This window comes from Telmatherina bonti (genome assembly GCF_933228915.1).
Source record: "Telmatherina bonti genome assembly, chromosome: 22".
NCBI classification, from domain to species: domain Eukaryota; kingdom Metazoa; phylum Chordata; class Actinopteri; order Atheriniformes; family Telmatherinidae; genus Telmatherina; species Telmatherina bonti.
Window position 1 is genome coordinate 8,849,681 of NC_136631.1, and position 16,844 is coordinate 8,866,524.

General features: G+C 39.0%; 1 protein-coding gene across 5 annotated transcripts in view; it reads right to left on the reverse strand.

Annotated features, from left to right (window-relative positions):
• LOC306772463 (CAP-Gly domain-containing linker protein 4) overlaps positions 1 to 16,844 on the reverse strand; it is a 57,025-nt gene that overhangs the window by 21,507 nt on the left and 18,674 nt on the right. For all 5 annotated transcript variants that reach the window (XM_079261938.1, XM_079261937.1, XM_079261935.1 and 2 more), the window contains exon 7: positions 9,287 to 9,535. In XM_079261938.1, coding sequence (XP_079118064.1) covers positions 9,287 to 9,535 — 249 coding nt within the window. The remainder of the gene's footprint in view (positions 1 to 9,286; positions 9,536 to 16,844) is intronic.

Sequence of the window (16,844 nt, forward strand, 5' to 3'; positions counted from 1 at the left end):
CTTGCAATGCATTATGTACAAGTGTAGAAGAACCAGAACCTCCAGATTTCGGTTCATCTGAGTCCACCTAAGCAGCAGGAGACAAAGGGGGCATCAGAGTATGAGACCGAAGCAGAAAACAGAGGGCAGATTTGTCATCTGCGATGGTTGTGATGAGCTGCATGGCAGAACAAAAACAGCACACTGCAGTCACACAAGTCATAATAAAAACCATTATAAGGGCCTGAAAACATGAAAAGAACAGGAGCTAATGATGGCGGCTGGTGGTTCTTTTCTATCCCTCGTCAGTTTCAAGTCCACCAGTTTCCTCCCACACTAACTTTGCTTTGTCTAAAAGCTGCACGAAGAAAAAGGGAAAAAAACCATAGAGCCGCCGTGACGTCACCCATAGGTTTCTGAAGAGCTGAACTGAAGCTCGGTGGGCGGTTCCGATCGTGGTAGGGTCATGTGTGTCGTCTTGCCCGGAAAATACAAATATGGGCAAAGAGGTGGAGCTGAGAGGGGGGCCGTGAGCGTCATGGTGGATGATTGACATCGAGCGAACTCCGAGTTTCCTGTAGCTACAAGCTAACCGAGCTAACTTGGAGATAACGGGAGATAACGGGAGCTAACCAGCTAACGGAGGTAAGCGGGCTAAAGCTAAGTCACGTTGTTAACCGGAAAAAAAAAACGCTGTTGTTCTACGTTCTTCTGACTTGAAGCCGGAGATCGGGTACCTGTCAATCAAAAGGACACACCCCTAAATATGCCAAACTTCGAGACTAAATTAATTTTAAACGGGCGAAAAAAATCACTCCCCCCACAGTTGTCATGAAGGTAAACCTGACCTATTAAACCTAAAATGTTTATTTGAACCAGACAGACAGTAAACATGTTTATTTCTGCTGTGAAGTTGGTCTTTTTAACATGGGAGTCTATGGGGATTTGCTCTGTTTTGGAGCCCCTAGTGGATGAAGGGGGAACTGCAGTTTTATGCACTTCTGCATAGGCTTCACTTTTAACAGCTGGAGGTTGCCACTTGGAAAAAACACATTAATCCAGGTGTTTATATCTGGACACACAAGTAAATAAAGTCCAAAATCCATGAGCAAGACGACCAAACTTTAGGCCTTTACACACCTATTTCAAATGTTTCATCCAAATAATTGACAATTAAACAAACTTATTTATTTAAATCAGATGAGTGTAAAGTTCTCAGTTATTTTAAGAGTTTTTTTTTTTGTTTTGTTTTGTTTTTTTTTGAGCCAAGGTTGACTGTTCTAGTATGTGTTAATCTACAGCACCTTGGTCAGCTGTTTGTTGTTTTAAAAGTGCTTTAGAAATAAAAATGGGATGTTATTTGCAACCAACAGATATAAAATCGACCAATCAGAGAAGGCGTGCTGCCTGATCATTGGTTGCAGCTACGCCGGCGTCACTTTCGCTGCTGTTTCATTCAAGCTTTCTCTTCTATCCTCTCCGGTCCAGCAGTACAAACTCTGCAATACAAACAATAACGCAAAATAAATAGAGAAATAAAATAAGAATTCAGGAAATCAAAGGGATCATTATATCTGTAAAGCTCCCCTTGGCAAAGTAAATTTGCTCATCAGAACAGCATCCAGACCATCATTCTGCTCGCTTAAATGCTGGACAAGGCACGGAAAAAAACTGTGGTCAGAGCTGAGCGTATTTATTTTTTCTTCTCTGCTTCTTTAGCCAGCAGCTATCTGCGAAAGCAGATTCTCCAACTGTCCCACGGACGTCCTGAAGCGGCCGTGGTCCAGCTTCAGCTCCTGGATTAAACAACTATGTTCTCCTCTTCCTTCTCTTTTTTTTATTTCTTTTTGTTTTGCTTTTCTTCTGCAGCATCAGCACTGTTAAAATTTTCAGAATTTATTCACAGTTTGGCATCTCGCTTTGTGTGCATAGACAGAAACGTTGGTAATTCACCTCTGAATTATTCACAATTTCGTGTTGTTTATTCACATCCGTCCCGGTGTGTAAAGGCATTCAAGTCATTTTTAACCTCTTGCAAAAGTCGCTTTTCCTTAAAAATCATAAATTTCATGGGCAGCAGACCTTTCGCTTCGTTTTCTCTGAAGACCTAAACTCAGTGAAATTGAACAATTTAAGGCCTCTTTCAAATTTAATAAAGTCTTGAGCCCTGAGAGAACAAAAAAAACCACTCCCTTGTCCAATAGGAGTCCATTTTAGGACCTTTGTAATAAAAGTGGAATTATACCAGTGATTATAAATGTTTTGTTTGTGTCATTTTTTTTTTTTTAATGTAATATGGGTGAAGAAATTCAGAAAACTGATTTACAACTGCATGGTAACTATCACATTTGCAATAAGAAAATTCCCCAGACTTTTCGGGCAGTTTGGGGGAGGTGACGCTCATGTCTTAATAAGACCGCAGAATCAAAATACTCTTTAATACTTCTTGCATTAAACACAGACAAGTTCAGAATAAAAAGCTCAACAAAATCCTCCTTTGGTTTTATTAAAAATACTTTTTTCATTGCAGTTTTTCATTACACTGCTAGGCTTCTGGAAAGATTTGTACAACCAATTGCTTCTTGGAAAACACCACATAAAGCAGCGTTTGTCTCTCTGTCTCTACTGTTCTGCAGGTTAAAGGGATACCGTCAACGTTTAACCCAAACATCCACCTGATGCGAGTCATAACGGATGATTTCTGGGGTCAGCACACAGTGCTTAATGTGTGTTGTGATGAAATTTTTCACATAATTCAGGAAACGTTTCTATTCCAAACAACAGCAGCAAGCGTCTGGTGAGCTGCAGAAGGTTGCAGTATAAACGCAGCTAGCTGAAGCTAATCTACAGACCAAAGTTGATGTGACTCCCTAAACATTTCGCGCAAGTTAGGCAGCTTTGCAAGCAATAATATTGTTTTCTATAATTCATGTAAATATCTAAGTAGTAGCAGAACGATGTGATGTCCTCACCGTGTCCTCCGGCTGCATGGTCAGCAGGAGATACACACCAGCAAAATCCAAGCTGCACAAAAATGCTATTTTCAGCAATTCCTGAGATCTAATTTATGCATTTTATATCTATATCGGATTACATATTTTTCTATCATGTGAAAACAGATTTCTTAAGTTCTAACAAGAGCAAAGTGTCACAGTCAAACTGTGTGTGTGTCTTTTTCTACATGGTTAAACCTTCCCTGCTTTCAGAGTGTTGTATGTGTAAGGATTACACGTGGCTTACACCATCACACTGCAGCCAGGCGGCTGGGTTGATCAGCTGCACTGAAGAATCTCTTACAAGTTTAAAATCATCTTACAAAACAGATGCATTTCTAACCCTGAATAAAGACTAAATCTAATAAAAATGTGTTTAATGTGCTGAAAAATAACCTGACAGCTGGGATTAAAAAAAAGAAAATTATGAGCAACAACAGCTGAGGAAACAGGAGCGAGCAGGTTTCCGAGCAGCCACAGTGTCTGGCTTGTTATTAGGGATATTTTAAAAACATAAGCTGCAATTACACAGACTAGCCTAGAAGCTTTGCATACTAAGTGTTGGTATGAGACAACTTTATTGTGTCATTTTGTTACATTAAATGTGTAATGAGCTCATGTCAGGAGAATGAACGAGACGTGCAGTTGGGTTCACGCTGCTGACTGCATGCAACGTGGCTTTCTTCATAAGACCTCGTCTACGAGACAAGTGTAAAAGACGAAGGTGACACACAGGCAAAGAAGATGAGCAGCTGAATTTTTAGAACATCTAACATGCACGGCCCCGAAGTGAGTGTTTCACCCACTGTTGTTGCTAAAAATAGATGTGCATAAAAACCACCGGGGTGATTTAACTGAAGCAGCTTCGTTTTCTTCCTCTACAGTAACAGCTCGATAACACTGAACAGATACAGACGTCTGTGGTGTCAGCTTTCGTCTAAGCTGCAGACAAACATACCCAGTTTGTTTTGGTTTTTAATGGGCGGGGGGGTTCAAATGGAAAACAATATGTTTGTTACTCTAAGTGTAACAAAACCTGGATTATCACACAGCCGCCCAGCAAGTTTAAAGAGGTGCTATTCTGGTATTTGGAGTTTTCTGAGCTTTCTACAGTGTTGAATCCTCATCAGACATGTGAACTGTTTTGGTTTTTTTTAATCACCTAAACACGTTTGAGTTTGAGTTTGAGTTCCAGCACTCTCTCCGTTCGGTTTCCATGGCAATGTAAAAACGCCTCGTTTTAGAGAGTTTTTTCTACTTGGAAATCCTTGTGACGTCCCGGGGGATAAGGTTCGGTGATTGGTTACCTTCTACTGGTTAACAAGGGCATGTACAAATACATCAGGCGGGTGGAAAACGTGGGATAAAGTTATTTCCAACGATGGCTGGTGAGTTTACCAAAGAGAGACATCCTGCTGCATTCGTTGCTGTGGGTTGCTGTTTTCCACTTCGTTTTCAGGCTCTGATTCAGGTTCCAACATGTAGGGCTGTATGCTATGTGTTGACATGGTATTTTGTTTTTTTTATTGAGTTCATATTAGCCTAATCCTTCTGTTTATGAGATGTTACAATGACGGCGAAAGCAGTTGCGGTGCGCGCTCCCGATGTAGTGCAGTGGCGGGAGGCGGGGCTTAATGTGGAAGAGTCTCAATCCACTCGTTTTGCCTGCAGGCTGATCTGACAGCCTACGGAGAGGGTCGGTCTGAAGTAAATAAAGCCATTTGTGACATTAACTCGATCAATCCCAGCCCTTCTGGGCTCAGAAATAAAAATAGATTAAAATGCACATAATAGTTCCATTTTAAACAAATGTCTTCTCTTTTTTCCCTTTCATACACACCCTCACACACACACACCTATGAAGGCTGTATGGGGTGCAATGAATGGGGCCATGTAAGGCGCTTCATTCGATGCTGAAGTGTATTTAGTCATCAATATACATGAAACACAGACTGACACCACGCTAACATAAGTTTGGGGGTCGTACCAGACGGTATCTGGCAGGTAGGGCTGTTCAGGTATGGGAGGGACTGCCTGTATGTTGTCATACCCCGGGATGAATGAATTGAAACTTTTTATGAAGCGCTTTACAGTGTAAAATTAAACAGAAAGGAGACACACAGACAGACACCATCTAAACGCCACTTCCAACCCAATAAAAACTAAAACATAAAACTGATTAAAATAACAGAATAAAAGCTAAACAGTAGAAATCAAGTAAAAGCCAAACTAAATCAGTCTGCTATGTGGAAGCACTGGTACACTTGTCTCTTTTAAATATGTTTGTATGTCTGTGTTGTTGTTGTTGTTTTTTTCTTCATGTTTTGTTTTTTGGTTTTTTATTTTTAAATGGACCTAGAGTCTGAATAAAGAAAAGAAAAGAAAGAAGATTAAAAAGATGCGTCTTGACCAGACTCTTAAAAAACATGAATGGTTATATGTTCCCTGAATTTTAATTGAAAAAAACATATTAAAGAAAATAAATATCTTAAAGTGTCCCCACATACCAGCAGTAAGGGTTTGCAGCAAAATCTAAGTCAAAGTCTGCCAGCAAGTTTCTGCTTTTGTTTTCTTCTAATATGCATCTTGATATTATTCCGACTGTAAAATGAGCTGAAACAGCAGTCGCCTCCACGTCAGCAGCAAACGGAGGAGGAGATGACTGACAGCGGCTCATATCTGCAGGGTTAATTCCTTCTGAACTCAAGTGTTCATGTAATGAATATAATCTTACTGTAATTACATTTTATTGAGTTTAAATGGTGACTTTTCCTGCATTGCTGCAGCTCTGGAAAATTCTGCAGCATCCCTTTTAGGATAGCAGCCAACAAACCGCTAATAAACCGCTTTGTGTGTTCACACCTGAGCTGTGTGCAGCGACTCTCAGTCTTCTGCTCGAATGCTCCCAGCTTGTCAGGCTGCTCCAGAAACACAAAGGACAATAGGGAGCCAATAAAAGACTGCGTTAATGCCAAAGCAGAACTGACTCATAGAAGGATATCTGACTCCTGCGCTACTGACGGAACATGTGGATCCCCGACACGTTATAGGAGGAAAACAACAGGTGGTGCCGGTTTGCAACGTACTGGACATCATCACCGTCAGCATGAGGGAACAATCGCTGCTAAAAAACAGATCCAAGACAAGACAAAGGCGTTTGTTTGAGTATGTTCATAGATTTCACCTCTTCCTCTCAAAAAAAAAAAAAATCAGTCAACTGATTGGTCAGATCATGACTGGGCTGCGTGGCGGTGTAGCGGTTAGCACTGTGGCCTCTTAGCGAGAAGCTCGCTGGTTCGTGCAGGTTCCTGGGGGAACGACTGAACTTACATGTGTACTTTGCATGTTCTCTCTATGAATGTGTGGAGTTTCCTCCCACCCAGAAGACATGCACGTTAGGTTAATTAATCATTTCTCACATGTAAGTCGCTTTGGATAACAGTGTTTTCTTAATGACTGTAGCATAGAATCTGATCACGCACTACTGGTTGTTTGTGAGCTCTGCTGAAAACAAAAGTAGAAAAACAGCATTTAATTGGGTGCAGAGTTGATGCACACCCTGACTGTTAATATCATGCAACTGCAGTTATTATGGATAACTCTAATCATGGTTGCATAACTGTTTAATTCACATCTTTAAAAACAGCAGGGTGAAAAACAAAAACGTCATTTTCTTTTTGTTTTTAATCCACAAAAATCAAAATAGAAGATTTGTGAGAATTGCAATTTAAATAGAATCGCCACCCAGAAAAAATCGAATCGAATTGGGACAAAAGCATCTAGTCTACAATAAGATTGTAAACATATTTAATTATATCGCTGTACACCTGTCCTCTGCTGGGGACATGTTACATCTGCCATAAGCAGTTCTTTACAAAGGTTAGCTGAAGTATCAGATATTACCAAACTTTCTACATTTCCTGACTCCTGAAATTAAATACCCAGAATAAATTATGTATATATTTACTACGAGGGCTGTATGTATAATCCAGATTATAAAATAAAGATGAGACATTTAAGAATACTGAAAACTTTAAAAGGCATTACTATATCAGAGTAAATCTCTCTCTATGTCAGAGTAAATCCATCAGGAACACACACTGGCCCCTAAAAGGAAAAAACAAACACAGTTCTACCAGTGAAAACCAGAAGTACGGTGACGTCTGATGAGGAATTGGCAAAGTAGGCGTTAAAAGTACTGAGTACTTTTACTACAGTTTTAAAAGGTGTTATTCCACTAAATATCTCAAGAGGTTGATATTGATTATAAATACATCTATCGATGGTCTGTGAGGACATTTGAAGGATAAATCCCAAATTCATCCAGAAAGAAGTAAACACCAAGGTAGTATTTCACAGAAAGAGCCAATACTTCATCGCCATGGAAACTAGCAGGACCTTTATGATTAGTTTCAAACCAAGGCAGAGTCGGAGCAACACGCATTAGCAGAAGGTTTTGGGTTTCTTTTTATAGACAAGGACAGAAACCCGCGTTGTTCTATGTGCTCCTCTTTAGCTGCTGTATTTTCTGCTACAGTAATGAGACAAACATCTCTGCAATCAGCAGAGCCTCTGCTTTGATATGACACCATGTTAGTGAGGTTTGCTTGAAGTGGAGAAATTAGCAGAAGCTCCAAAGCAGACGGCGCTGTTCTTGTGTTCGTGTTCCATTGCTCGGGGTTTTATTACATTTTATTTGGATGGAAATGTTTGGGAGAGTCTTTCTGCAGAGTTTCTGCTACATATTAGAGCTGGATAACAAACATCTCTGCTGCATGCATCTCATGTAGCACCCTGTACGGGGGGGGGGGGGGGGGGTCTCGTGAAGAAGAAATAAAGAAGAGCTTTAATAGGTTAGCAGCCTGAATATGAACTAAAACAAATCATTGTAATTATTTTTGCGCTTGTATGTTAAAGCAACATTCTAAAAGCAAATTCTGGGCGTCTGATACCTCGAACCGGGAGCCGATCTGTAAGGCTGAGAAACTGCATTTTACAGCTTTATTTTAAGACCAAGAGCATCATGTCACATTCCAGAAATCGACACATTGGCTGTACTGAGCACGCACCATGATTCAGCCAAAAACATCTGAGCATTATGTCTGAGGTGTGGAGAAGAAAGGAAGGCAAGACTCAACATCAAACTGACTTATCAAGGCTGGAAAGAGCTCGGAGAAGAGACAGGACAAATATGAGACTTTGTAAGGACGTGCCAAAGTGTGAAAATCTGCCAAAGTTTTAAAGGTTCATAGTCATGATTGCAAAACAAGAGAAATCCGGTTGGAAAACCAGTAACTCTTACTGGGGCAGAAAGAAAATACTGAATGCTGTGCGGGGCATAAGATGAACCATGAATTTAAGCCCAGACGTCTCATTTGCAGGGGGTCCTCGGGTTACACAGTTCTCAACCTACATCGTTTCAACTTTACAACGCTCATTAAATTAATGTAAATAAAATAAAAAGAGCACACTTTGAATTCATGAGGATCCATGTAAGCTCTTACGACGCGACGCAGAGGCTGAGACGACGCCTCGGTGCATATATACATTTATTTGAAGTAAAATGTCTGATTGCCTGAACTGTTTTTCCATTGATATGATGTATAATATGATGTATAATATGTGTAATTTGATAGTTATTTAGTGATTAAGGGGGTATTTAGAGGGCATTTAAGAGTAAAAGTCCAACTTTACGTGGAATTTCAGGTTACGCTGCGTCGTTCGTAAACCGAAGACCGTCTGTGGTTCAATTTAAACGTTTTAAAAAAGGGGGTCTATTTTATATCTTAAAAGTCTCTGAACTAATAAGTTTATGGAACAGAAAAAACGAACTTTTAACAAAACCTACTTGCGGATAGAAATATATAAAAGTTAATCTTTAATTTGACTGATTTGACAGAAGTACATCAACAGCTACTCCTGCGGCTGATTTATGAAAAGATTTTTTGGGGGGGGGGGGGGGGGGGGGGGGGGGGTTGGAAGCATCAAATAAACTTATTAATGAGAAACATCTGCTTTATTTAAGTGGTTTAAGTTTTATAAACAAAGAGGAAGTTGCCGTGTCATTCCTTTACAGCTCGTTTGATCCGTGTGCTGACCCAACGTCAGTTTTTACAGTAGAAGTCCGTCTGATTGTGACTGGAGCAGCACAGACTCACTGCTGGTAGGAAAACTGCTTATTTCACAGTTTCTCCTTTCAAATGAAGAGTTTTGCAAATAACCGAGTGCTAATAATGTTTCTCTACTTCACCGCTGATTATAGCATCTGAGGGCTTAGTGCAGATTAATGCCTTTGACAGATGCACGCATCTCACCTTCTGTCCAGCTATCACCACACGGTCTCCCAGTCGGATTCCCATGGAGGCGAGCTGTATCCTGGCCTTATCGGAGAGAGCAGGGACGGAGCGGCCTTGCAGCGTGAGAGGCAGAGGGGAGCTGGGTTTGGGTAAAGCCTGTCTGAGTAAAATCCGGAGCTCTTTAGCCACAGCAGCAGCGTCTGCCATCTCCAAAGGCATGTCGAGGGGATCAGGCACAACGTCGGCTGGACACTCGCCTTTTTCATTCTAAAAGGCAAAAACCGAGACAAGCAAAGAAAAGCGATTTAACAACAAGTTATCCATCACATTAAACCAAAAAGTATTTAAAAATGAATGAAATACAAACTAAGGACTTCCAGCTGTTTAAAAAAATACTAAAAGACATTTGTACTGAAGAGAAAAAGATTCACGTGACTCCTCACAGTTCAGACATGCTACCTGCCACTGATACATGAACTAAAGCTCACTGAACACTAGGCTGTCACACGTTGGGTATTTTGACCAGTTAGGCAATGATTAAAACATAATTAAATACATAAGACATTTTAATCTGATAAAATAAAACGTATAAAACAAAGAAGGATGAAAATTTCAGGATGTATTGGGATGAACTTCATAGCTACATGAATCTGCTTTCTTTCTGAACCACCGTCCCAGCTCCTTGGTAAAACAAGCCTGATTCGTCAATTCCTTCAGAAAACAAATTCTGAAGAAACTAAAACACACGAGGAGTTTCTAGTACAAGTTATTGATTAGATTGTCATGGTGAGGTGACGAACGCAGCAAAAGATAAACATATGACGGATGACGGAGCTCCATGCTTTATTTTTATATGGTGGAGATATAAATTATATATCAACCAACAGATGAGTCATTTATTTGTTGTTCGTCATGAGAAACATTAGAAGCTGTGCAACACGTTCAATCTCAAAGTGTCATTACAAAAGGGATAAAAAAGATTAAATTGTTTTATAAATGACATCCACAGGTATCTGGATGCTACTCGCATTGGAAAAAAACGTAAGCAGAAATGACTGTATGGCTTCAAACGGCCGGTACCTCCTCCTCTGACCCGTCGTTTGTCTGCTTTAGGATGACAAAATAATTCTTAAGGATTAAACAACTCTGATCCGTGCATTACACAGTTATAATGCACAACGCAGAGTTTAGAACACCACGAGATGCAGCGAATCAGAAGTTACACCGTGGTCCCACACAGTAAACATTTTATAACATGCTGAATTTTTTTTTTTTTTTTTTTTACAAAATCTGCTAAATATGTTAAAGTATAGGAACTATTTTATGTTGGCCTCAATGTACTTTTTAATGCTCAACAACCACTGTCAAGCTACAGCGTGTTTCTCTTTCACCTGTTAGACGACAGCTGATATGAATCAGTTGATTGACGCGTTGCTATGGTGACACCTTGTAACGGAGGGATATTACAGTGATTTAACTCGCCGAACGACCTGTGCGTAGATACGAAAATAATGCACTCCAGTTGTAATTAAAGTTATCACCGACCATGGTATAATTAAAGTTAAACTTGCCCAGTCCTAATTCTATCATCATCATCATCATTATTCTTCATCATATTTGTCAAACTACAAACCATGTAAATGGGATTCATGATACATTTAAACATTATTGATTATGGAATTATTGATTTGTGTATTTAGAAACTGAATTATTTCATTGTTAGTGCTAAAATATCAAATTAAGGGAAGCATCTCTGATGATGCTGATGATGCTGATGACAGCATCCCAAGAGGAGTTGCACAAAATGCTGATTTTCAAATAGAAAAAAATGGGAAAAGAAATCAAATGACTTCCTGCAGCGACACGAGACGAACTGAATTATTCTGAACAGCCAAAGAGTGAAGATGCCTCCACAATCAAAGCCCTAAAGGCATTAAACTGTGCAAAAAGGATGAAGATGAGGGGACATGTTGGAATATTTATGTAAAAAAAAAAAAAAAAAACAAAAAAAAAAGAGGCAAGACGACCCAAAAAGAGAGCGAACAGAGGTTCAACTGTCCTGAAAACTAAAGCTTTAATCTGCTTCAGCTAAAGGAAATTTGTAGAGAAGGTTAAAAAAAAAAAAAAAAAAAAAAAAGTAAACTTGCAGCTTTTATCTCACTGAGAAACAATTCAAACAAGCAGCAGGTAAACAACCATTTTAGATTCCTCACTGATAAGAGAATTTACTGGAAATCAGTTTTAGTGCAAACAACCTGACTCAGATTCTGTCCAGTAGACAAATGCACATCAACAAACCTGTTATGACAAAACAGATTTGTTTGCTCAAAGTAATGAATCAAACTGCTGTTTTACTTGGAGAAGTACCAAGCAGACACAAGCATCCACTCAAAGTGGACATTATTCACTTTCAAATGTCCATGAAAGACAAATTGATGCTAAACTGTGTGATGAAAAGGACTTTTGTCTGTTGTACTGAATGATGACATTAATCTTTTTCATCCCCTTTGTTTCATTTTCTTTTTCAGAAATTATTACTTTTTTTTTTTTTTTTTTTTTAGTGTGAGCTGTATTTCAAGACAAACCAACACTTAAAAGTAAAACTTATAAAAGTAAAGCAAGAAGCTGATGTTTCACAGTGGATGGTACAACAGCAGCTTGGTTTTACAGCAGATTAATCAAAGACTTCCATCTGCCTGACTCATCGACAAACATAAGAATCAATCTAAATGTTTTAAATAAAAATTAGGTGGAACTTTAACGCGTTATTTACAATTAATTAAATACGAAAAAATTAATGCATTTAATCACGGAACATTCTTCAGTGCACAATTTCCTGCTACACTGATGCACACGTAACTTAGCAACATTTTAGCAGTTTTCCCAGACCCTTCCAGTGAGTCCATACAGTTTCTTTTCTGGTGGTACGGGAGACTTGGTTAGTAACGTGAAACAACGTGTAGTTTACTCTCCGTGAGCTGCTGCATCACCCCTCCCTGTCCAGAAGAAGACAAGAAGAAGCCTGAACCTCATGCAGCTCCAGCTGAGAGCAGGAAGCAATCAGCTCTGCTGCATGACCAGAAAATGACACTGATTGATCCCGTCCTGGTTTACTGTCTGATATTGTTTATTAATAAAGAGTGTGGATGAAAACAGCTTGAAGGTTAAAAGTACTGCAACATGTAGACTCTTATTAGTGAACAACTGGAACTTGTAAAGTATTTAAAATGACACTTTAACATGGCCGGGGATGTGTTTTATTTCTTTCTTACCGTTTTAAAATAAATTAAATTTTCCCAGACCTGAATAGAACCTGAGTTTATAATATTAATGCCTGTCTATTATTTGATTTAATCATCAACTAAAAAACTTTATAAAAAAACAAAAAAAACAAAAAACAACTTGCTTTTTGGGGCAATTATTGTTATGCAATAAAAATGTGATTCATCAAGATTAATAATTACCAAGCCTGTAATTACATTCATTTTTGTTAATGGAGTCCCTCCTCTAGTAAAAATACATACCCAGTTAATCACAACGGCAGCAGCTTAACACATTTTGTGTTGTTGACATGGTCAAGACAAGTTAAAGTTCAATCTGAGCAGCAGAATGAGGAAAAAAGGGGATTTAAGTGATTGAACAAGACATGGTCGTTGGTTTAAGTATTTCAGAAACTGATGATCTACTGGGATTTTCACACACAATCATCTCTAGGCTCATCAAAAAACCAAGTAAGCAGCCGTTGTCTGAACCAAGACATCTCTATGTCAGAGGAGACCGACTGGTCAGACTAGTTGGAGATGAAAGAGAGGAAACAGGAACTAAACAACTGGTTCCAGCCAGCTTAACATGACAGCAACATGAACACGTCTATAATACCATCTCTGAATACACACCAATGTGCCATAGTTTATATAACACAGCATTGCTGAGTCTAGCATCTTCTGATGGAAACTTCCAGCAGGATGATGCACCATGTCACAAAGCTAACATCATCTCCACCATGACAATGAGTTCACTGTCCTCCAACGGCCTCCACAGTCACCAGATCTGAGTCCAGCAGAGCAGCTTTGGGATGTGGTGGAACGGCAGACTCACATCATGGATGTGCAGAGACTGTGTGACGGGGTTCTGTGCGGTACAAGAACGTGGCGTAGTTGTGGCTCCGTTTGAGGTGGTTTATTTTATGAACCAACCCTCCAAAGTGCAGCGTTATATATTAGGGCTGTGACGATATGCTTTTGTTCCAATTCGATTCAGATTTTTTGGGAGCCGATTTGATTTAAATTGCGATTCTCAAAATTCTTTGATATTGTTCATTTTTGTTGATTAAAAACAAAATAAATGTATAAAACCTTTTTTTTTTTTTGCTCGTCATTTTTCTTGATTTCAATGAGGAAAAAACACCATAATAAGCCAGATCATCATTCTGCTGCTATAATGCCCAAGACGACAAGTAATAAGATCAATAAAAACAATAAAAATGACAAAAAGTTTCATTATGGATTATTTTTATTTGGAAAAAAAAAAGATTTTCTTTCACTAAAAATATTAATTTTAAAATTATGAAGCAAAAAATCTGGATATTTCGTAATTTTTTTCGATTTGATTTCCCACCCCTAACAAGTACCTTCTTGGGTACGAGCTACGGACAATTCCTGCTTTTTAAGGTTTTTTTTTTTTCCCCCAGCCGTTAAGTGTGTCATATTTTTTTTTAGGAACTTTGCAGGTGAATTCCACCATAATACACTCATAATTCATTACATTTGGTGATTTAAAACGTGTAAATTGTTATATTGAATAAAAACAATAAAAATTGCAAAAATTTTATAATGGAGCTTTTTTTTTTTTTTTTTTTTTTAAATATCGATTTTTTAACAAAAAAATTTATTTTAAAATTGTAAAGCAAAAAAAAAATTCAGATTTTCGATTTGATTTTCCCACCCCCTATCATATACAGTGAATAAATATTTACAACATGTACAATATTTACACCATAAATCACCAATACGTTTTCAAATGCCAGCTTCGCAATTATGCTCTCACCTCCTAACTCTCCACGCTGTCAGCTGTGAATCAGCTCCTTAAATAAACATCACAGGAAGTGTCTCAACTAAGCAGCTAAATTAGTTTTTCTATGGTTCTCGTATCTCTACCCAACAGATACACACACAGAAAATGCAATCAATAATAAATACTTCAAAACCAAACCATCACAATGATCAAATCAACATAAAGAAAAATAATAAAGATAACTGACACAGTATGGCAAGTCGTGAGACTTGAACGCCACTCAGCCATTGCCTCGGTTCGATCTTACGCAGAATTATGGCACACGGTGAGTAACAGCACAAACCATTCACAGTTGCTTTAAAGAGATGAAGTGTGCACCCCTAATCTTACACTGTATGCAGGTGGGACGTGGATATTGTCTGCTTCCAGGTGTCTAAGTGTCTTATCTGTCAGGTAAGTTGGGTGTGTATGACGTCTGTCGGCAGGACGTGTGACAAGGCCTCCTGCTCACAGCTTTACATCAATATGAAGTAAAATCTGAAGAACGTTTCCAACGCCATGAATTAAGGCAGTTCTGGATAAAAAAGGAGGTCTGACCCAGAACTAGCAAGCTGGACCTCAGAGAGAGGATTAATCTACTTTTAGGTGGGGAACTCAAACATTAGTGTGCAGTAAGGCGATATATAGAGATATTAGTTCAGGAACAAACATATACAGCATTAAATGCTTGAGCCCTCCTACAGATAGATGGTGAAGAGGTGAAACAAGGAGTCAGGCAGTGATTTCTTTCTCAGCAAATAAAACCTTGGCAGTGTTCAACCTGCCAATTAAGACTTTCATCTGAAAAATAACAACTCTGATATGTATTTAAAAGATTTTAAGCTAATATATTTAGCATTTTATCTGGTCTAGTAATGGCCTCTATCCTTTCTTTAGCCCATAACAAGTGGAACAGCTTGCCAGCTTAGCATATTACCAGCATCACTAATGTTTCTGCAGATGCAACAAAAAGAAAAACAAGTATGAAAGCATCCTCTCCACAGAGCTCTGTCATTTCTGTCTGATAGTGCTGGGCTTAGCACATTCTTTAATTATATTTCTTCTCTCAGAACAAAATCCCCATCAGTGCGTTTCAAAGAAGCTGATCAGCAGGCACACATGAACATTTACCCAAGTGGTTCACAGACACAAAAAAAGAGCTTGAAGAAAAAAAAAAAAAAAAGGTTTCAGTGGGGGTACCGTGAAAGGAGATATCTGTGGAGGTGTAATAGATGCCGCATTAATTGGGCTGTACTCATATTTGACAACCCTTCAGCAGCAGTTCAAGTGGTTTTTGTCAAAAAAAAAAGGAAATGTCCGTCACCATCATGAGCTAATGACTGTGCCTCCCGAGCCATCTTAATGTGTGGGCAGGGGAACAGTATGACTACGGGGATGCTATGCTCAATTTTCCATATTCCCTTCACTCATATTATGCAACGCAGCAGCAAAAAACATCAACATTAGTCATCTCTGCTACAGTTCTCCTGTGCAACACTCAGATAAGACACTCAGATTAAGCCATTATTTAAACTCTGTCCCCCACTCAGACGCTGACAGTAAGCTAATGGCTTTCCCAACCAGCCCCACTGTGCCAACAACAGCGAGTTAAATTACAACGAGCAGCCAACAACCACGCTCAAAGAGTTTCTGTCTTAACTCAGCAGGCTGTTTAACTGGAAGGTGTTTTTCAAGTTTATCCAAACAGATGCAAGATCAGAAATTACCAGAAAAATGGACAGAGAAATTCTGCAGGCATTAAGTCAGCTAAATCTGTTTCCAAACATGCACTGAAGCTTTGACTTCTTTCCTTGGTGTTGTAGAGGGGCTGCATACAAGAACAGAAACGTCCTAACAATCACTCCTGACATCTTGCAGGGATTATTCTGCCAGCTTCCCAGCAGTACGTCTTGAAGATTAGCGAGTGCGTCCATGTGAGAAATACAACAACAAACACACTTGAGCTTTTACAGCAAGTGTGTGTGCTGATATAAGATGCTCCTTTATATTCGTTCTGCAGACATGCATACATTGTTGGTATAGCGGCAACGTCCAAATACATGTTACTGATAAACACAAGAAGTGTAGCACGAGACTCCCCAATGACTGCATTAAAGAGTCATTTCTGGGGCATTTCCAGCTCGAAGAATGCATATTTGAGGTAGGACCTAATGGACATAAAAATAATCTGGATCCAAATCTGAGCACATTCTTCAGAAAGCAACTGGTGTTTAATGTGACAGAAGAATTTGTCACAATCAAAAACTTCTTTTTTCTCTGCACAATCTTGAAAATATTGCAGAATGTGAATGGGACCTTATTACAGAGTATATTAACACAAAGACAAGATATAAACAGTATTTACAGAGTATAAAGTATAAAAGAAAAAGGTCCCAACATTATCATAACGCGTGTAGTCCAAAGGAGAGGTAGTGAAACTAGGGGGAAAAATAAAATGGGATGGCCGTGCGGTCGACACCGGCATCTGCAGTAAATGGAAACTCACCGCTGATCTGTTGTGGTG